This window comes from Equus przewalskii, chromosome 19, assembly GCF_037783145.1.
Source record: "Equus przewalskii isolate Varuska chromosome 19, EquPr2, whole genome shotgun sequence".
In the NCBI taxonomy this organism is placed as follows: Eukaryota; Metazoa; Chordata; class Mammalia; order Perissodactyla; family Equidae; genus Equus; species Equus przewalskii.
In genome coordinates this window covers 32,210,760-32,231,564 of record NC_091849.1, presented here as the reverse complement: position 1 = coordinate 32,231,564, position 20,805 = coordinate 32,210,760, and the positions used below count along the sequence as shown (strand labels likewise).

General features: G+C 52.9%; 3 protein-coding genes across 10 annotated transcripts in view; all 3 read left to right on the top strand.

The window, feature by feature from the left end:
* Positions 1–77: 77 nt before the first annotated feature.
* Positions 78–1,606, top strand: FKBPL (FKBP prolyl isomerase like). The gene is made up of 2 exons (XM_008538613.2): positions 78–216; positions 459–1,606. Exon 2 carries the CDS (start codon positions 533–535, stop codon positions 1,580–1,582), a length of 1,050 nt encoding a protein of 349 aa, XP_008536835.1. The 5' UTR covers positions 78–216; positions 459–532; the 3' UTR covers positions 1,583–1,606.
* Positions 1,607–1,950: 344 nt separating this feature from the next.
* ATF6B (activating transcription factor 6 beta) lies at positions 1,951–11,609 on the top strand. 4 transcript variants are annotated; one of them, XM_070585766.1, is made up of 18 exons: positions 1,951–2,262; positions 2,637–2,716; positions 2,854–2,932; positions 3,180–3,271; positions 3,786–3,921; positions 6,510–6,595; positions 6,727–6,862; positions 6,935–7,066; positions 7,227–7,360; positions 8,018–8,203; positions 8,294–8,385; positions 8,842–9,021; positions 9,188–9,295; positions 9,480–9,561; positions 9,774–9,841; positions 10,060–10,171; positions 10,313–10,397; positions 10,916–11,609. In XM_070585766.1, the coding sequence occupies exons 1-18, from the start codon at positions 2,181–2,183 to the stop codon at positions 11,143–11,145; spliced, it is 2,100 nt and encodes a 699-aa protein (XP_070441867.1). In that variant the 5' UTR covers positions 1,951–2,180; the 3' UTR covers positions 11,146–11,609. The 4 variants fall into 4 exon arrangements, with proteins under 4 accessions (XP_070441867.1, XP_008536832.2, XP_008536830.2 ...); XM_008538610.2 differs by having other exon boundaries at positions 9,771–9,841; XM_008538608.2 differs by having other exon boundaries at positions 2,058–2,271; positions 9,771–9,841.
* Positions 11,610–17,143: 5,534 nt separating this feature from the next.
* Positions 17,144–20,805, top strand: part of TNXB (tenascin XB) — a 55,460-nt gene continuing 51,798 nt past the window's right edge. For all 5 annotated transcript variants that reach the window (XM_070585750.1, XM_070585749.1, XM_070585751.1 and 2 more), the window contains exon 1: positions 17,144–17,348. The gene's annotated coding sequence lies outside the window, so the exon portion shown is untranslated. The remainder of the gene's footprint in view (positions 17,349–20,805) is intronic.

Below are 20,805 nucleotides of genomic sequence, written 5' to 3'. Positions count from 1 at the left end.
CTCTCGATTGGCTATGAGGAATTTGACTAACTTCGCTGCCTCGCGGGCTCCAGGGTTAGCTGTCAGTGTCTCTGCCCAGCTGCACCGGCCCCTCGGCCGTCCTCTCCGCCTGGAGCAGGACTCAGAGGACAGTACTCACTAAGCATTTAGCTTCGGAAGGAGAGGTGATTCGGATGGTCCGGCTGTTGCCACCAGGCTAGGCCCTTCGGCCGCCAGGTATTTTTTGACTCGCTCGGGTGTCCGTAGTTGGGGCTGCTACCCGAACCGCAGAGAATTGTGGAATTTATAGTTCTGGATGAGTTCTGGGTGGAACGGCTCGAGTTGGACAGAGATTTTTGTAGGGGGAAAAAATGAGGATTTTGAGGACCAGGGACCCGGGTCCCAGAAAGACGGGAAAGGACGAGAAAGGAGTCTAAATAAGATTCCTGCCATTAGCATTGTTTTTATTTTCTTTTCAGGTGCTGACCTGAACCTGGTCCATCCCTTTCCTACCAAAACTGTTCACCCACGGTGGAAGAGAACAGGCAGCCATATGGAGACGCTACCAGTCAGTCCAGTGGGAGAGAAGGACACCTCTCAACAGCAAGAACAATGGGAAAAGAACTCCCGGGAGAACTTTGATTCCATTACTCAGATTAGGCAGCAGCCCCAAGACTATCCCACTGAAATCCTTGAACTGACAGTGAGCCCAGATACAGCCAGCCAAATTCTAGAGAATCCTCAAGGAACTGAAAAACTAGCCTCTAGACTTGAAGGAGATTCTGATGAGTCTCATGGATCAGCCAGTGAGATGCCAGAGCCCCATCAAGCTTCTGATCTCTGGTACTGTCCGGATGGGAGCTTTGTCAAGAAGATCATAATCCGTGGCCATGGCTTGGACAAACCCAAGCTGGGCTCCCGCTGCCGGGTACTGGCTTTTGGGTTTCCTTTTGGCTCCGGGCTGTCAGAGGGCTGGACAGAGCTAACTATGGGGTTAGGCTCATGGAGGGAGGAAACTTGGGGGGAGCTCGTAGAGAAATGCTTGGAGTCCATGTGTCAAGGCGAAGAGGCAGAGGTTCAGCTCCCTGGACACTCTGGACCTCTTGTCAGGCTCACACTGGCCTCCTTCACTCAGGGCCGAGACTCCTGGGAGCTGGAGGCCAGCGAGAAAGAGGCCCTGGCCAGGGAAGAACGTGCAAGGGGCACAGAATTGTTTCGAGCTGGGAACCCTGAAGGGGCTGCCCGATGCTATGGACGGGCTCTTCGGCTGCTGCTGACTTTACCCCCGCCTGGCTCTCCAGAACGAACTGTCCTTCATGCCAACCTGGCTGCCTGTCAGTTGCTGCTAGGCCAGCCCCAGTTGGCAGCCCAGAGCTGTGACCGGGTGCTGGAGCGGGAGCCTGGCCATTTAAAGGCCTTGTACCGAAGGGGAGTTGCCCAGGCTGCCCTTGGGAACCTGGAAAAAGCAACTGCTGACCTTAGGAGAGTGCTGGCCGTAGACCCAAAAAACCGGGCAGCCCAGGAGGAGTTAGGAAAGGTGATCATTCAGGGGAAGAAACAGGATGCAGGGCTGGCTCAGGGTCTGCGCAAGATGTTCGGCTGATTAAAAGTTAAACCTTAAAAAAGACAGGAACCTGTGAATTGTGGTCTATGCTGTGAGATTTGGGGGGGGCCCTACAGGGAGGGTTTCAGCCCGTATCCCAGTCCCAGCTTTTGCCTTCCTAGGGGAGCTAACAATGGTCTCAGTGCGCCTCTTTCCCTTTTTTTACCATTAAAAAGCCATATGGTCACGTGTGGTACGTTTTGGGGGGCTTATCCATCTCCGAAGATGAACAGAAGCCGTCCAAACTTAAAAATTTAGAACTGGTTTTGAAGAGGAGGGTGGCGGACCTTTAAATCCTGAGAACTACGTTTCCCAGGCTCGTTCTCGCTTGGTCCTGTTTGGCGCATGCGCAGGCTTCACACCCGGGTACTTTGAAAGTGCCGTCTTCTTCCGCTGTGCTCCCATTGGTCCGGCCTCTACAGCCACCTCTTCTATTGATTCATGTGCTCATCCCCCAGGCCTCTTACTGGTTGATAGAACTTCCGGGACGACCCCCCCCTTTTTTTTTTTTTTTTTTTTTAAGAGTCAACTGATTAGTTGATGATGCGGAGAGGCGGGCCTCGGAAACCGTCTCAGGGTTGGGGGGCGGGGGGAAAAGATGGCGGAGCTGATGCTCCTCAGCGAGATTGCGGACCCGACCCGTTTTTTCACCGACAACTTGCTGAGCCCGGAGGACTGGGGTCTGCGGAGTGAGGCCTCGGGGAGGGGAGAGGGCTGTGGCATACTGTGCCCCTGAGGCACGTGGGAAGGAAGCGGAGCCCAAAGAGGAAGGCTGGGCAAATACGGAACCCACCATCCGAAGGAGGGCGGAGCAGGGAGGCTCGCTGTGTATTCGGGGGATGCGGGAGTTGGGGAAGACCTCCGCTCCGCGGAAATGTCGAGTTGTTCCGGGGTCGGGGAGGGAGGGGCTGAAGTTCTTTGGCTGGATCACTTTTCAAGTGGGCGGGCGGTGGGTCTGGCCGAGCCAAGCCAATGAGGGATGGGGCGAGGGTTCTGTGTGGAACTGTAGGCCGGGCCACCCGACCACCTCCCTGACACTCCGCACCTCTTGTAGATAGCACCTTGTACACTGGTCTGGATGAAGTGGCCGAGGAACAGACGCAGCTCTTCCGTTGCCCGGAGCAGGATGTCCCGGTATTGCTCCCCCAGCCTTGTCTCTAACTCTTGGTGGGCGAGAGTGGTCTCAGAACCAGGAGTCCTTCCCAGGTCAGAGCTCATCTGGAGCCGTCCCTTCCTTACTCTCCTGCCGTCTAATATACTGCCTTATTCAGTTTGGCAGCAGCTCCCTGGACGTGGGAATGGATGTCAGCCCCCCGGAACCCCCCTGGGACTCCGTGCCTATCTTCCCAGGTAAGAAATCCTTTCTGATTCCCTAATCCTTCCAGAAACTCTCATCTTCCCACTGTTTTCCAGAAACTGCCTAATTTCCTGTATCCTTACGCCTCCTCTACATGAGTGCCTGTGCACTCCTCTCTCTTTTAATTTCTCACGTGTTCCTTCCCCCTTGGCCCAGTGAGGGGTCCCCACATCCATGGACACTTCTGGGGCTCTTCTCAGACTCTGCTTATTGGTTACTTTCTAACCCCGTTTCCTCCAGATCTTCAGGTGAAGTCTGAGCCATCTTCCCCCTGCTCTTCCTCCTCCTTCACCTCTGAATCATCGCGTCTTTCTACGGAGCCCTCCAGCCAGGTGAGAGACCCATCTCCCTCCTGCTCTCTGTGGCACGGCCTCTGCTCCATCCCTTTCACCCATAGGTGCTAAGGATATGATTTGTGTGCTATGAGTCATGGGGGTGAAGTCTTCCCTGCCTCTGCCTTTTCTTTAATATCCTCATTTTCCACATCTCCACTGTGGTTGTCTAGAAGTGCAGATGGAGTCTTTTTAATGTACAGAGATATGTGGCAGCCATGGTGGAGCTGGGAAGAAGAGAGTTGTTAACTGCTGAGAATTCTGGAACTGTTCTTGCCCAAGTTGTCCACTCTAAGGCAATATTTGAAATCATGAGACTTCATTGACCTTCCCAGGAATAAAGCAGAAGGACAGAACAGGGGCCAGAGACAGCTCAGGGAGATGCTCAGCACCATTCAAACCAGAATGTTAATAACAGGTGGTTTGTAAGCTCTTAAACTTTGTTCTTGCTCTCACTCTCAACACCTCGCTTATTTTCTTTCTTCCCTCCTGCTTCACCCCTACTCTCACCTAGGGTCCTGGTGTAGGGGAGGTGCTCGTTGTGAAGACAGAGTCCTTGGCACCTCCACTCTGCCTCCTAGGAGATGACCCAACGTCCCCATTTGAAACCATCCAGATCAATGTGGGCCCCACCTCTGATGATCCCTCAGGTAATAACAGCCTGCACCAGCCCCAGGCTTTAGCAAGATTGAGTGTGGAGGTGTGTGTGGGAGGGGGTGTAGATTGTTGTTGGGAGGGACGTGTAGGGAGCAGGACAGGGAAGAAAGGGTGGGGAGGGGAAATGGCAGATAACCAGGAGAGAGGCCAGGAGGGTGGGGAGAATTTTAAGAAACCACAGCAAGGGCAGCACTAAAGATATGAGAATGACTTTTCTTCTTTCTTTTTCCTAGTATCCTGTTGCTTTGCATTTTTTAAAAACTGTGGACAGTTTAGGGCATATTTATTTATGTTACTTCCCCTCCAATGTTTTATTATAAAATTTTTCAAGCATACAGAAAAATTGAATACTAGATTCTACAATTAACATGATTTGGGCTATTTTTTTTTGTTATTCAGTTTATTTGCCTTTTTTTTTTTTTTGAGGAAGATTAGCCCTGAGCTGACATCCACTGCCAATCCTCGTCCTTTTCCTGAGGGAGAGGGAGATCAGCCCTGAGCTAACATCTGTGCCCATTTTTCTCTACTTTAATATGTGGGACGCCTGCCATAGCATGGCTTGATAAGTGTGGATAGGTCCACACTCAGGATCTGAACCAGCGAACCCCAGGCCACCAAAGCAGAGTGCACGAACTTAACCACTGTGCCACTGGGCTGGCACCTATTTACTCTTATATGTTTATTCAGTAAACATTTATTGAGTACCTAATCCATGCCAGATACTAGACAGGGTGCTGGGGACGCAGAGATGAAGAAGACATGACTACCACACTGACTTGAGAATCTTGTAGTGTGGTGGGGGAAAAAGACAAGTACCAGTCAATACAGGTGTGGTAATTCAAGGATAGAGATCATCCAAGTGCCATGAAAGCCCCTAAGAGGGGGCATCTCACCCAGTTGGGGCTGGATCGGGGATGTGCTCCCAGAGGAAGGGTTTCTTGAGCTAAGTTTTGAGAGGCACATAGAAATTAGCCAGAAGAAGAATGTGGGAACTGGAGTATGTGTGTGTAAGAAACCTGCATCTCTTCAGAGTGGAGTTGGGGAGGGAGTGGGGAATGGCAGAGTTGCAGAGGCTGCAGAGCCAGGTGGGAACCCTGTTAAGGGACTCTTAGCTTTTATCCTGTGGGCAGTCTGGAACCTTTGAAGAATCAAGTAGGAGAGCAATATGATTAGCAAGATGACTCTGGTGGCAGAAGAGAGAATGGGTTGCAGAGAGGCAGGAAGAGGAGGATCAAGGAAGAGGCTCATGCAATTAATCAAGTAAGATATTTGGATGCCACGAAGAAGGCAGAAAGAATGAAGTAGAATGGATGAGTTGCAGTGACCTTCTGGGCATGGGAGAGAGGTGGGAGTCAAAGAGGATGTCTGGGTTTCTGGCCAGGGCAACCATCCAGTGGGCAGTGGTACCTTTCACTGGATAGTGACCGCAACAGCAGGAGGCCTCTGCTTAGGGAGGATGGTGAAGTCAGTGTTGGACGTGTTGATTGTTGATTTCAAAGTGCCTTCACGGTTTCCTGGCACTGCCTGTCTCACTGAACTCCAATCAGAAGCTGAAGGGCAAGGGAGGCTGATGATGCAGTCCATTCATGTTTTCCTCCTTGGCCTCAGAGCTGGACAAGGAAGGATGGAGAGTGGATTTGGAGGGATAAACAGATCATATCCAGCACATTGTTAAAAGTTACAAAGAGAACAAACAAAATAAGGATTGAAAAGCCTTTAACAGAAAAAAGATTGTTGATGACTTTGCAGAGGAGGGTGTTACTGGAGTCAGGTTGTCTCCTATTATTTAGGTACTTTTTGAGAACCTGTACTTTACCCATTGCTTTGATGGACATGAAGCATAAGACATAGCTCTTGCTTTTGGAGAGTCTCATGAGGGTTATAACACGCAGTTAATAGCTCAAACAGTGGTCACCCCTGAGGAGGGGATCTGGGTGGCTGGTGGACAAGGAAGGGAAGGAGATTCAGTTTTCACTGAATTCTCCTTTGTTCCTTTGGGATTTTGTGTCATATATGTGTATTACCTATTCAAAAACATAAATTGATTTGAAATTTTAAAATAGCAATATTGGCGATTGTATAATTAAGTACCAAAACGGGTAGTATGGATGCAGGGGAGCAATCAAGGGTAGAGATGCAGGCTTGGCAGTTGTCAGCATGGAGATGCATGATAGCATTGGGCCAGGATGTGGTGAACATCCAGCCAGATAGGAGTTTGGGCCCATATGAATGCTGGAGACTCCCCCTTCTTGGGCCTCCTCTAAGTGAATGGACAAGGTCTGTGAGAAAGAAAGAGAGAATACAGAAGGACAAGGATATCCTTGAGGAAAACTGAGCAGTGGTGAAAAAAATGAAGGAGCCACTGAAGGAGAAAGGACGTACTGGGTAAACAGGTAGGAGGAGAGCCAGCAGAGTGGCAGCCCCATGGCTCCTCCTTCTGGATTGCCTGCCTAGGGTCAGAATAGTTTTATGTTCAGGTACAAGGAAAAATGACCATGTCTCACATTTCCCCATCTTAACCCTCTTCTCCTTCAGTGTTGATCTGATCTCCAGCTCTTTGTCTCATCCCACCACCCCACAGATGTCCAGACCAAGATAGAGCCTGTCTCTCCGTCTTCTTCCATCAACTCTGAGGCTTCCCTGCTCTCAGCAGAGTCCCCCAACCAGGTGAGCATAAGCTTCCCATCCTCCCTGCAGCCACTCCAGGGAGTTCCTGCTGACTCTCAGAGGTAGGAGAGCTTTCTCTTCCTTCTCCTCCACACTCTTCCTAACTCACATATCTTCTGGAACGCCTATAGGCTTTCATAGGAGAGGAGGTACTGGAAGTGAAGACAGAGTCTCTGTCCCCTCAAGGGTATCTCCTGCGGGATGTCCCAGGCCCCCCACTTGGAGCTGTCCAGATCAGCATGGGCCCGTCCCCCGATGGCTCCTCAGGTAACAGGGCCTCCCGACACCTGGGGTCCCTGGCAAGAGGCCAGTAGTCCTGACATTCCTTCCTTCCTTCAGGCAAAGCCCTGCCCACGCGGAAGCCACCACTGCAGCCCAAACCCGTGGTGATAACCACTGTCCCAATGCCACCCAGAGCTGTGCCTGCCAGCACCACTGTCCTTTTGCAGCCCCTTGTCCAGCCACCCCCAGGTACTAAAGAAGGATAGAAGGAGATGGACTGGATTGACCTTCTCAGGGAGCTCACAGCCACTGAGGCTCCCAACCCTTGGGTGATCTGGTGTGGGTATGGACACAAGGACCCCACCTGACTTCCAGCTCTCTGACCTCCTCTTCTGCTCACTTGCCCCAGTGTCCCCAGTTGTCCTCATCCAAGGTGCTATTCGAGTCCAGCCTGAGGGGCCAGCCCCCCCTGCACCAAGGCCTGAGAGGAAGAGCATTGTTCCAGCTCCTATGCCTGGGAACTCCTGTCCACCTGAAGTGGATGTAAGTATTGGAGAGGGGAAGAGTGGGGCTAGTAATGGGAAGGGAAGAGGAGAATCTGTCTTGGGAAAGAACTGTGGAATGAAGAGGGAGCAAAAAATGAGGAAGCAGACACATAAGATGATCCTGAAGGTCAGAGTGGACCCCTGTTTATATATGAATGTAAACTCCATGTAGTTTTATGATCTTTAGGATTGCTGTCATTGAGATAATTGGAGAAATGGGGGTGGTCTCAGTAAATCAAAGGCAGGGGAGTCATACTGTGTTACAGTTTTGGTAGTAGCTGGAAGAGGGAGGCTGCTTCCTAGAGGAAAACTGCTCTTTAATTATAGCAAGGTTAAACTTTGGGCCCAAAAACGAGAATTGAGAAGAAGGAAGACCACCCACCAAGGAAAGGAACCAAGATGGAGAAATGGTTCCTCCTACAGTCTCACTTCTCTCAGCTCTGAGGAACAGGGACGGGGAGTGGTTGAGAGAAGGGCCCTTTCCCTGAAATGTTTTAGTAGAGAGGAACAACCCTTCTCTGGCTGTGTAGGTAGAGGTCACGAAGGCAGGAGAATGGCCAATGTTAGCTTTGGATAATCAGTCCTTGGAGTTGGGGGACATGGTTTCCCTCTCCTTCCCATCTTTCTTTCTCTTTTTGACCCTCTGGGTGCCTAGGCAAAGCTGCTGAAGCGGCAGCAGCGAATGATCAAGAACCGGGAATCAGCCTGCCAGTCCAGGAGGAAGAAGAAAGAGTATCTGCAGGGGCTGGAGGCTCGACTGCAGGCTGTGCTGGCCGACAACCAACAGCTCCGCCGGGAGAATGCTGCCCTCCGGCGGCGGCTGGAGGGCCTGCTGGCTGAGGTAAGCCTGGTCTGTCCTTGGGAGACCAGCAGGAATGTAGGCTCCTTGGGATGACTCACCCTCTCTCTTGTCTCTTCCTCTGTATCGTAGAACAGCGAGCTCAAGTTAGGGTCTGGAAACAGGAAGGTGGTCTGCATCATGGTCTTCCTTCTCTTCATTGCCTTCAACTTCGGGCCTGTCAGGTGAGACCCTCCTTGCCTTCCTGGAAGCTTCTGGGTGGAGCCTACCCTCAGAATCCTCCTGATTGCCAGCTTTGGCACAGTCCCTTTCATTCCCCTTACACACAGACAGCCCTGGTGTCTTTAGTACCGATGGAGTATCCAGCTAGTCCCTTCTTGTTCCATCCTTTCTCTCCTAACTGGTATGTCCTGGGGTAGATGGTGGTGAGAATACTGATAAGATAGTAACTGACTATTGAGTGCTTACTGAGTTCTAGGCTCTAGGTTAAGCACTCTCCTTTTCTCATGGTTCCTGGCCCTATGAGGTAGGCACTGTTCTCATTCCCATGTTACAGATGAAGAGTCAGGCTTGTAGAACAGATTGGAACCCGGGCAGGCCGTCTGCAGAGCCCTTGCTCTTAGCTAGCCCCTAGACAAAGCTGGAATTCTTCCTCATGCTCCGTCCTTCCTTATCCGCAGCATCAGTGAGCCTCCTTCGGCTCCCGTGTCTCCTCAGATGAACGGAGAGGAGCCTCGACCTCGGAGACACTTGCTGGAGTTCTCAGCACAAGAGCCGGTTCATGGAGTTGAGGCCCTCCAGGGCTCCACTCAGAGCCATGAGGAGCCCCAGCCCAGCCCCGCAAGCAGGCCAAGCTTCAGGTAAGGAGAGGGCCTCTCTCTTTTGGGCGTGCTGAGTGCGTCTTCTTCCCCAAAGTTACCTTTTCTTTTTGAGGGGAGCCAGATTGTTCTCTCGCCATCATTGCCGTCTCTGTTGATGGGGCGTGCTGGGCAGCCTTGGATCATGGCCTCTCCCTGCCTCACCCAGGAACCTGACAGCCTTCCCTGGGGGTGCCAAGGAGCTGCTGCTGAGAGACCTGGACCAGCTCTTCCTCTCCTCTGATTGCCGGCACTTCAACCGAACCGAGTCCCTGAGGTGTGAGGGATTCACGGCTGAGGCATCTTCCCTGTCATTCTGAGGCCCTCCACGGCCGGCCTGGCTGTCCTTGTGTGCTGAAGCACCAATTCTCCTTGCCCTCTCTTCTCCCTCCTGTGTGCGGGCAAGGAAAGTGGGGGCCTTGGCCTGGGCCGGAGGTGTCACCGCTCCTCTGCTTCCCCAGGCTTGCTGACGAGCTGAGCGGCTGGGTCCAGCGCCACCAGAGAGGCCGGCGGAAGATCCCCCAGAGGGCCCAGGAGAAACAGGTAGGAGAGGGTGGGGCTAGTTCAAGGCAGGCCACTTGAAGACAAGGGCTAAATGTCCTGGGGACTTTTAGTGAGCATCTTGTGGAGGTTTGAGGGGTTGTTTGGGAAGTGGAAGGGTGGGTGTGAGGTGGCATCAGCTTCCAGGGGCTGTCTGTCTCTTTCCCTTTTCCCTTCACCCTCTTCAAATCCTTAGATACTTCTCCTTCCAGAAGTCTCAGCTACGGAAGAAGTCGCCTCCAGTTAAGGCAGTCCCCACCCAACCCCCCGGGCCCCCAGAAAGGTGAGTCTGGGGGGCTGCTTACTTATTAGGTGAGTTTCTACTCTAGAGAGCTGTACCCCTGGAGCTGTCCTGTGCTTGTCATCAGTGCCACCAATGGCATTATGCGTCCCTCATCCCCTGGGGTCTCCTGTCTCTTTTTCTTTCATCCTCTCCCTGCTTCCCTAGTGGGAAGTGGGCTGGGCTTAGTTCCTTCCAATCCCGTTTCCCCACCTGTCTAGGGATTCTGTGGGCCAGCTGCAGCTGTATCGCCACCCAGACCGTTCACAGCCAGAGTTCCTGGATGCAATTGACCGACGGGAAGACACATTTTATGTTGTCTCCTTCCGAAGGGTGAGTTCTTCCTCCCTGCCCTGTCCCCGTCACCCTGGGTTCCCCAGCAGTCTGTCTTGAAATTGAGGCTGTAGAGTAGGACCAGAGAGCCTGCCAGCATCTTTTTCTCCATCCTCCTGGACTGGCCCCTTTGTTTCCCAGGACCACTTGCTGCTCCCAGCCATCAGCCACAACAAGACCTCTCGGCCCAAGATGTCCCTGGTGATGCCTGCCATGGCGCCCAACGGTAATTCTTTCCCTGCCGGGCATGGGGAAGAATCCAGAAATTGAGCAAGGGGGAAGTTCTGATAGGGAGACCCAGCAGGAGGAGCTGAGGAGGGAACCAGGGAGAGGAGTGGGGCATTCCTGAGAGATGCTAGATGCATGGGTGAGAAGAAGCAGGAAATGGGTGGAGAGGAGAACTAAATGCAGGAGACTGATGAGAGGAAGATGAGGGTGCGGGTCCTCCTTCGGTGAAGGTGTTTGGGTAGGTGCTGGGCAGAGGGCGGTGGGCTGGGAACTTGCCAGACTCTCACCTCCTTTTTTTCTCTTGATGTCCTCTCCTCTGTGACCTCACACTCATCAATGTCATGTTCTTTTCCTACCCCTGTCCTTCTCCCTGCACCAACTCCATCCCGACCTCTCGATTAACCCCCACTGTGGATCCACCTCCTCACCATTGCCCTTTCCTCCCTCTTCACCTCCACTTCTCCAACCCCTCCTCTCTGTTTGCCCCCCTCTTCCTTAACTCTCCCTTTCTCACAGAGACCCTGTCAGGCCGGGGGGCCCCAGGGGACTATGAGGAGATGATGCAGATCGAGTGTGAGGTCATGGACACCAGGGTGATTCACATCAAGACCTCCACAGTGCCCCCCTCGCTCCGAAAACAGCCGTCCTCAACCCCAGGCAATGCCACAGGTGGCCCCTTGCCAGCTTCTGCAGCTGGCCAGGCCCACCAGGCCACCCATCGGCCCCTCTACCTCAATCATCCCTGACCTCTGTGACTCACACTGACTTAGAACTAGGCGGGCAGAGGGGAAGGGTGACCAAGTGGGACTGTTTCTAATTTCCCTGATCCCCGGGCTTGGGGCACTTGGTAAAGAAAGACAAGGTGTGGGGGTTAAGCACTTATTTGGAGGTGATGGATTCACCCCTCTTCTCACCTCTTTTTGGAATACAGGGCTCCTCTCAGAACCCCCAGTCCCTACTTCTTTCTCTGAGGGTGTTGAGTGAGGTTAAGTCTTGGGGCGGGTGGGCTCCTGCACCCCCTCTGTTCTTTTGTTTCTCTGTTTGGGGGGTGGAGGTGGGAATTTAGTCCCCAGGCGGGACAAGGGATGTTTTTACACTTTGGAGCTAGTTGCTGGGAGTAAAAGAGGGGTGGTGGAGGGACATCAGGTTTATGTATATGCATATCTTCTTTTTTATTATTAAATAAACAACTTGGAGGGAGTTGAAGGAATGGTGACTGCCTTCCTGGCTCATGATGGGGAATTTGGGGGAAGTGGCTTCTATAGGGCCAGTATATCAGAGAACCAAGCACTGAAGACATAGCTGGCTCTGGGGTGGGTTGGGTGTGGGATCACAGACCTCATGTCATCCCCTTTAACCCGCCCCTGCAACACTAGGCTATGTCTGTGTCTAGCAGGGGGATAGGGGAGGGGTGTCCCATGGCGTGACAGCCCGGAGAATACAGATCCCTGGAATGTGTCTGAGTAAACAGGAAGGACAGGGGGCCCCACACCCTTTAGGGTGAGCAGCCTCCCTGGATCCCCTGCATTCTAGCAGGTTCTCCCTCCCTCCCCTCACTTTCCAGGAGGAGCAGCTTGAACAAACAACAGAGCTGGGGCCAGAGGGCTGTGAGCCCAGAAAGGAGGGGCCGCAGTGGAGAAGGGGGCGGTGTTTGGAAGGAAGGGCTGTGTTGAGGAGCATCTTTTTAGCCCTAAACTGGAGGAGCCTGAGACTTGAGAGTCCAGTTGAAAGAAGAGGAACAGAGGGGTCCAGCAGAAAAGGCTGTGCTTCCTAATTAGGAGGAAGGGGGAGCAGGACAAAGGGTGTAGGGCCAAGTGCCATCAACCTGGGGGGATCTCCGTCAGCAGCTCCTGTCCAGCAGTGCCTCAGGCCCAGCCCTGCAGGAGTGTCCTGGGTCAGCTAGAGGGTGTGGGCTGGGCCTGGGCTCGATGCCCAGATGACTGGACAGGGGCCTCCTGGGCCACAAGCCCAGGCCTGAAGGAGGGGGAAGAACCTCACGTGTCCAGCCAGGCTACCCCCTCCCCATTACTGTGTTTGGGGTGAAAACAGACCGAGTAACTATGGCAACCTGGAACTAGGGCTCCCAGGAACTAGGCCTCTCCTCCCTCCAGAGGGCAGACCTGGCTTCTCTGCCAGCACTTCCTGTCTCAAGATCCCTCCAGCCTTATCCAGCCTTTTCCAGGCAGTGAATGCAAGAACAAGGATTGTGGAGGCAGATTACCTGAATTGGATTCCCTGCTTTGCCTTTTATTAGTGGATGTCCTTGGTATGTAATTTAAATACTCAGAGCCTTAGTTTGCTCATCTGTAAAATGGAATACTCCTACCTACTTCTCAGGGTTGATGTGAGGATGAAAGATGATGTTCACAATGCCTGGTCCATAGTAGACACACCTTTCCCTCATCCCTTGCTCCTTTCTCCATTTACATTGTCCTTTTCTCCTCTTCTATTTTGCTTGTATCCTTTGTGGCTCCATCACGGTTTTATTGTCCCATTGCTCTTTCTCTTTCCTGACCCCAGCTCAAGAAGGTGCTTGAAGTACTGACACCTCAGACTGGGGGCTCTGGAGTGAGCCATGCAGCACCTCTGGCTGAGTGACGAGGGACAGCTGGTGCTTTGGTGTGAACTGAGAGCCAGACTTTTGGCTGAGGGAGTCGGGTGGTGGGAAGGATTAGGAGAGGCATGCGAGTGGGTGTGCCATGGGGGTGGGGCAGGTGAGGGAGTGGAGACAGGTCAGTCTCTGGGCTGCTGCACTACAGGCCGTGTAGATCTCAGCCACATCCCCATCCAAGGCCACCTCAGCATGCCAGCCACTATCACTTCTGCACCTCCGGTTGGCCCTTCCTGTCCCAGGCCCTCTTTGTCTTTCTGCTCTGCTGCTTTCCTTGCTCAGGATCCCATCTTTTGTTCCTCTTTTTCTCTCTAACCCTGTGTCCCTCCCTCTTCTCTCTTTTCTAGGTTGCTTTCCTGCCTTCTTGGCCACAGTCATCACCTTTTTTTGTCCCTTTTCTCTTTATTCATCTCTGTTTCTCACTTCTTTTACACTTTTCCCTTCTTCCCCACTCCACTTCACTGTCTTTTTTTAGGCTTCTTCTCTCTTCCTGCTGCTGACCCTGTGCTCACCTCCTCTCTTTCCAGGCCACCCCTCTCTCTTCCGCTTTGCACTCCTTTGTCCACATTCTCTGTCCCTTTCCATGACTTCCTCTCTTCTCCCCCGCTTCAGCCCTCTCCTCCTCTTTCCTCCCCCTTCTCCCTTCACGTCCTCTTCCCAGCCATGGGGGCCAGGACTGGGGAGCCTAATGTTTGCCTCATCGTTCTGCTATGGCTTCTGGATACAGCACATCTGGATTCCGGGGCCCAGATGTGTGGTTGCCACAGCGACCTTAGTCCCTCTGGTAAATACGGGCGCCCACCCGCCCCAGAACAGAGAACAAAACAATTGTGTGACTTTCTTTTGTCACGAGATAGAAATGTCCTCCCTCCTCCCTTCTCCCCACACCCATGTCTCCAGGCAAAGGAAGTTTGAAGGGTCCAAACCCTTCCTTCTGTGGCTCTCTTGCCCCCTTTTCAGCCCTAGCTTCTTAGTTCTCTCCCATCCTTCATCTCAGGCTCAGTCTTTTCTCTCCATGTTCTTCTTCCTCAACACCTCCCACCCCCAATTCTCAATAATGGAATGTTGACCCCCTGTCTTATACTTGGCAGTTTCTTCCAACTGAATCTACGTAATAACTGGATGCAGAAAGAAGTTTCAAAAATCCAGATCATCTACCTTTCCTTCTCAAACAAGTCCTTCCAGAAGCCCCTTCACTGGTTTCTGCCCTAAGTCTTCAATGTTTCCAGGGCTTTTCTTGGGGGAGGGGGAGAATACAGGCTTTGGAATGAGAAAACCTGGACTGAGGCCCACCTTCACCACCACTAGCAAAGTCCCTTGGACAAGTCACTTAACGTCTATGAGCCTCCGTTTCCTCAGCCACAAAGTGGGATTAATAAAATGCCTGCAGTGTAGGGAAGTGCTTTGTAAACGGAAGCCCAGTACAACTGTTTTCTATCTTCCCCTCTCTGGGACTGCCTCCTTGGACCGCAGCCCCTGGCCTCTCCTCGTTCCTTCTCTTTATCCTTCAGCTCCTTGCCCTTAATTGCCCTCACCCTTGTCTTCCTTCCTTCCCTTCTCTTTGTCTCTCCCTTTCCTTCCTTGCTATCTATATCTTTTATCCCTTATCCTGCCGAGGTCAGAACAGGAGGAGCTTGGAGGTTCATTCAAGGACAGAGGCCCAGAGCTGAAGACACCTGGACTGAGGATTCAGAGAACAGCCAGAGCATGTGGATAGTTCTCAACAACACCCTGACCTTTCTACTCATCACCCGGGACACCTTGGTGAAGGTGACCCTGGCTCTGACCATTCCCTGCCTTCATGCCTGGGGCTCCCTACCAGACACCCTTTCCCCATCCTTTCCCAGTCTTTTGACAATTCAGTATTGACAAGCATTTATTAGGCACCTGCTCTATGCAAGGCCTGGTGCTTTTCTGATGAGATGCAAACATAATAAGACATGAGTTCCAAGGGCCTAAAATACAGGGGGTGAATCAAATTTTAGACAATGATTATCTCAGAACCTAGAATTCTGTCTGTCAAGCTTCCAGTAGCTTCTTTAAATGCCTTGTAAGTGTGTAACTGTCTGGAATCCCACACTCTTCTCTGAGACTCCAGCATCCCATCTGTCTCCCAGCAGTGGACTTCCAAAAGACCCCAGGGCCATCCTGCCAGCTCTTGCTTCTCTCCAGGGTCTCCTGGCCACTGTGGGCCAAGTGTACTTATGATGCCCATACTTCCTTAAATAATAAAACCAAGATATAAGGCATAGGACCAAAAAAAATGGATTTGACCATGGGACAGAATTGCTGTAATCTGAGGGTATCAGAGAAAATCCATCTGCTGTGCAGTTTACTCTCCACGTGTAATGCTGTTTCAGACCCTCCTTCACTTTTTCGTCTACTTTCCCCCAACCCCCACCCAGAGACCTGGTGGAAGCTGTTACCTATTCCAGGCTCTGGGGGCTTCCAGCCAAGGCAGAGGAAGGAAGCTGAGCCCAGCTCCATCCAAGATGCTGACTTCATCCTCCCCATCAAAGCCAGGAAAAAAACAGCCACACACACACCCAGACGCACGGACACACACGGGGACACCCACGCGAGAGCCCATGGCAAGCCTTTGCCCTCAGCCACAGGGAAATAACTGGGCATCTGACATAGCCACATGCTGTGCCAGCCTGCCCTCACCCAGGAACACCTCACACCTGAGACCAAGGGGATCTGACCTGTGGTGCCGACAAATCTGTGCCCCAACCCAAATGGCAGACTCAGGCACATACATATCTGGCACATACGTGTCCTGCACATACCTGTCCAGGGCTCCTGCACATCCTTTTCACCCATCACCTGTGACTTGGACACGCTACTCCTCAGTGGTGAGGTTTGTAGCGGGGTAGCAAGAACTCTATCCTCAGTGTGAAACCTGGAGTGGAGTCTCCCTCAGCCTGGATACTTCACTGTGGCAAAAGTCTCCTTTTCAGCCCCTCATCAGGGTAGCAAGCACATGGGGAAATGAGGCCAGAGAAAGAGCCAGCAGCCTTACGTGGGTGTGTCTGCCACCCTGCCCTCTGGTGTCAGTCTCCCTATCTCTGCCCGAGATCAAAGTGCCCTTTTCCTCCAGCCTCCAACTCTCCCTTCTGCTCCTGCTCCCCTGCAGCACCTAGACATTAGCCTCCTTCCATTTTCCACAACTTCACCCCACCTTTCGTGTCCCCACCCCCATGTCTGCCTCATGCCTCTAGCTCTTTCTCCATCCCTAAAACCTCCCTCGTAACTTTCAGGCTTCCCTTCCTTGTCTCCCCTGAACCCCAACTTCCTTCCCAAGTCTTGTATGTCCTGTTATTCAGCGGAGCCCTTGCCCAGCCACTGCCCAAGCTTCATCTACCATTTCTCTAGGAATTTGCTGAGGTGGGAGAATGAAAAAGGGGCAGTGATCCTGAGCTGAGAGCAGGAGGTGGACTGAGCAGAATAGATTGGGAGAGGCAGTGCAGGGACAGGGCAAGCAGAGACAATAGGAGAGGAAGAGACAGGGTGCAGGTGGGAGCAGTGGGACCGCACAGGAGCAGGGGTGGGGACAAGGAGTCCCAGTGAAGGCCCCACGCTGGAGTGGGGTTTAGGTTTGAGAGGAAGGTTTCCTCCCGCCCCCCACCTCTGCTTCCTGCCCTGCACTGCCAGGAGAGAACTGGTGGGGGGAAGTAGTGGGTGCTGGGCAACGAATGGATGGGGCGAGATCCAAGCTGGAGCCTTGTGGCAGCTAGGAAGAGGTGGGAGGGGAGGTGCAGGGGAGGGAGGAGGGTCATGGGGCAGGGTGTTGGTAGAGAGGAGGAGCAACAGGTGGTAAAATGGTGGGGAAAGGAAGGCTGGCACGAGGGAGCGGGTGTCAAGTTGGGCAACTAGGGCAGAGAGGAAGAGTTAAGATGGGATGGGGAAGGACGCAGGAGGTAGGACCAGGGCTGTAGCGGCGGGATGAGGGCATTGTGGGAATCCCAGACAGGGAGGGGGTTGGGGTGACAGCGGGGAGGAGGGGAGGGGTGGCAGTGATGAAGTTGGAGGGCCTGGCAGGGGCGGGAGGGGTGGGAGGACCTGCCCTATCTCCGCTCCCCTCCCTGACCTCACACTGGTCCTCCCCCTTCTCCTCCCCCTGCTCACTGCAGCCTCCCTCCTTCTCACTGTCGCTGCTGAGATCGACGGTCGGTCGGGTCGTGGCTCAGTGAGCCCCTGCTGCAGGGAACAAGCAGGGGGACATCCAGGGAGCCCAGGGCTGCTACGGGGAGCCCACCCTGCCCTGCCCTGAGAACCTCCCCTCCCAAAGTCGGGGACAGAGCAGGTGCAGAGGCACTGAAGCCGCTTCTTCCCCAGGTAAGGAACAGAGCTCTTGGGAGACAGAAGGAAGAGCCAGGAGAAGTTGGGGCTTCTATCCTATCCCTACACCCCAGGCACAAGTTGGCAGGAGACCTTTCAGGAGAGCCTTCTGGAGAAGGGACCCTCTGTTGGGGCAGAGGAAATAGGACCGTGCGCTGGGGACCAGACCCTCTGTGGAGGGTGTGACTGGGAGGACAGGTCAGTGCGTTTGTAGGGGGTGGATGCCGGAGTTTGGACAGGATTGGGTGGCGGCATCAGGGTGGAGGTGGTTATCAGTGTGGCGCTGGGGGAAACCAGGGGCTAGGCTGAGCTAGTGTCCAGCTCAACCTTGGGAGGAAAGTGCCAGTGGAACCCCAAGTGCTCTGGCTAGAGCAGCTGAGCCAGAGCTCTAGGAAGGTGCCAGTGGGAGCTCCTTTGGGCATCCAGATGGGGACTCCCCAGGTGACAGCACGTGGGTTGCAGGGTCTGGGAAGGAGGTCTGGGTGGTATTGAGCCTTTAGGAAATGCTGAAATGGAGCGGAGTCAGGACTCCCAGGTCTGGGAAGGGCACAGAGCCTACAGAGAGGATCCTAAAACTTGTTCTTGGCGGAGAGCTCTGCACCCATGACTCACGGTTCAGCGGGCCGGGATGACTGAGAGATGCCTCCAGGGGACAGGGGCTCCGTCTTCGCTCCATCCCCCTTCCAGGCTCCCCCTGCTTCTGTCCGTCTGAACCTCCCCCCTCTACACGTGACCTGCCCCGGGTGGGGCAGGCGGGCCCCTTATCTGGCCTGGAAAGAATTTAATAGCTTGGAAACAACTGGAAATGGAACTGAGAGGAACTAGTGGGAAGCAATTAGGAAACACCGCAGCTGCCGGTTGTCCGCTTCCAGTCCCTACCCGCTTCCCAATCCTCAGCCCCCTTCCCTCTCTCGCTGGCCCTGCCTCCAAATCCTGGGGAACCCAGCACCTCAATTCCTCAAACTTCCTTTCCCTTGAGTCCTGGTCACTCGATGCAGAACCAGAACCTGCTTGCCTGTCTCTCTCTGCCCCCCTCCCCCAACTCTTTCCCACTAGGGGTCGGGAAATCCTTTCTCATATTTTTTGCATTCCTCTGGCCCATTAGCTCTTCAGAATAAGGAGCATCTGGATTCCCCAACTCCTCCCTCACTGGCACCTGCTTGCCACCTGGTTCCAACCCAATATCTGGAACTCTCCTCCATCTCCCTCCTTCCTTTCACACTCCTGGAATCCTTCTACCTTCACCCCTCATGTGGCCTGAGGGGCAGAGGGAAGCATGAGGGTGGGGCCAAAATCCCGAATCTCTGGAAGATCCTTTGTGGAAGCCAGCCCCTCTCCCCACCTCTTGGGATCTACAGTCCCTGATGAGCAAAGTGTCAAAGTTGGCCACAACATAAATACCCAACAAGCTAAGTCACAGCTTGGGAAGATGCCCCCCACCCTTGCCAGCCCTCCAGCTGTGGGAAGGATGCCAAGAGGATGTGGGTCCCATCCCCCTCTTCCCCCTGCAGAAAGGCGCCCCAGACACAGTAGTCTGAGGAGAGGGAGGAAGAGGAAACACAGAGACACTCAAGTTCTTTGCTTTCCGAGTGCTGAGAGGAACTCTTCCAAGGGTTAGAGGTGGAGAGCTGGGGGGTGGTAACAGGGCAGGAGAGGGGAATTGGGAAGGAGACTTCGGGGATATGGCCTGTGTGGGTGAGCCAGGAGAGGGGTGCACAAAGGAGTGTGGAAGGGCTGGCCAGGTTCAGTTCAGGCCCAGGTTTAAGGAGAGGGTACCACAGGTACCCAGCTCTCCAGACCAGAGAGGCAGGAGAGTGCCCCCCTGCCTTTCCTCTCTAACCCTGTGTCTCCGTGCTCCCCAGTCCTTTCCTCAATGGATTTCACAAACCAACACAGCTGGGTAACCAGCACCTCCATCAAGAAACGGGATATTCTTAGCAACCCAGAATTCCCCCACCATGCCCCTCCTGGTCACTGCTCCCCGAAGAGTACCACACTTCTGACTTGTAACACTACAGATTAACATTTTCTCTCCTCCAACTTTGTATGAATAGACTTTTACAGCATGTTCTCTTGTGTCTGTCTTCTTTTGCTCAACCCCACATTAGTGAACTCCATCCATGTTATTGCATATAGTTGTAGTTTGTTCTCATTGCTTTATTTTATTCCACTGTGGGATAAACCACACTTTAATCCATTCCACTGAGGTGAGATAGCTGGGTAGTTCCCAGTGAGGGGCTACTGTAAGCAGTCCTGCTGTGGTGGGCATATTCCTAGGAGATGACCTATTGGGTCAGAGGGTTTGCATATAGCTCTAGTAGATTTAGTTAATTCTGCCAAATAGCTTTCCAAAGTGCTTGTACTGTCTGGGCCTGCCAGGATCCACACCTGGCCTGCTCTCTGGCTCTGCTTCTGCCCAGCTGCTACTTCTAACCAACTTCCAGTCCCAGACACTGTCCGTGGTCCTAGCCCTGACCTTGGTCCTGTCCTTGGTTCCAGCCCTGATGTTAGTCCTGGTCTTAAATTGAACTTTTCATTCACTCATATAGTCAATAAATATTTATCAAGCACCTATTATGTGCCAGATGCAAGGAGACAGCAGCCAAGAAAAAAACAGGTGCCATGCCCGCCGCCATGGACCTTACAGTCTAGCAGGCAAGATGGAGTGTGGGCAAGAAAGTAACAAAGTAATCCCACAAATAAACATTGATTATAAGTTGTTATAAATGCTACAAATGAGAACTACATGGTGTGTGATATCACATGATAGGGGGAACCTGACCTGGCCAGGAAAGGTTTCCTGAGGAAGTAATGTGGGGCTGAGACCCGAAGAATAAGGAGACCAAGAGAAAAAGGAAGAGCATTACACATAGAGGGAACTGCATATACAAAAGGTCTGGGGTTGGGAAGAGTGCGAGGGACTTAAGGCCAGTGGGCTGGAGTGGAGTGAGAGAGGGAAGTGTTATGGGAGATGAGGAGGGAGAAGTCAGCAGGGGCCAGATAATGCAGAGCTATTTGTCAGTGTTTGAAGAGAATTTGGAAGGGAGACACTGAAGAGTTTTTAGGGAGAGAGGGACATCCTAGTTGCCTTTGTGAGATTATAAGGAGCAAGAGGGACCAGTGAGGAGGCAATTGCAGTTGTCGAGCAAAAGGTGGTTGGTAGCTTGGACTATAATGATGGTAAGAGGGAGAGAAGCAAGCAAATTAAAGAGATGGTTATGAGAAAATATGGTAGTGTTGAGTGGGGTGTTAGGTTTCTGGCTTGTGAAGCCAGATGAATGGTGGGGGCGTGAGCTGCAGTGGAGAACACTGAGGGGGATGGAGTACAGGAGAAATGATCATGAGTTCAATTTCAGACATGTTGAATTTAGGGTGCCCAAGAGGAGATGCCAAGTAAGCAAGTGGATATATTGTTTGCAGTTAAGAGATGACCAGGCTGGTTTTATAAAGTGGG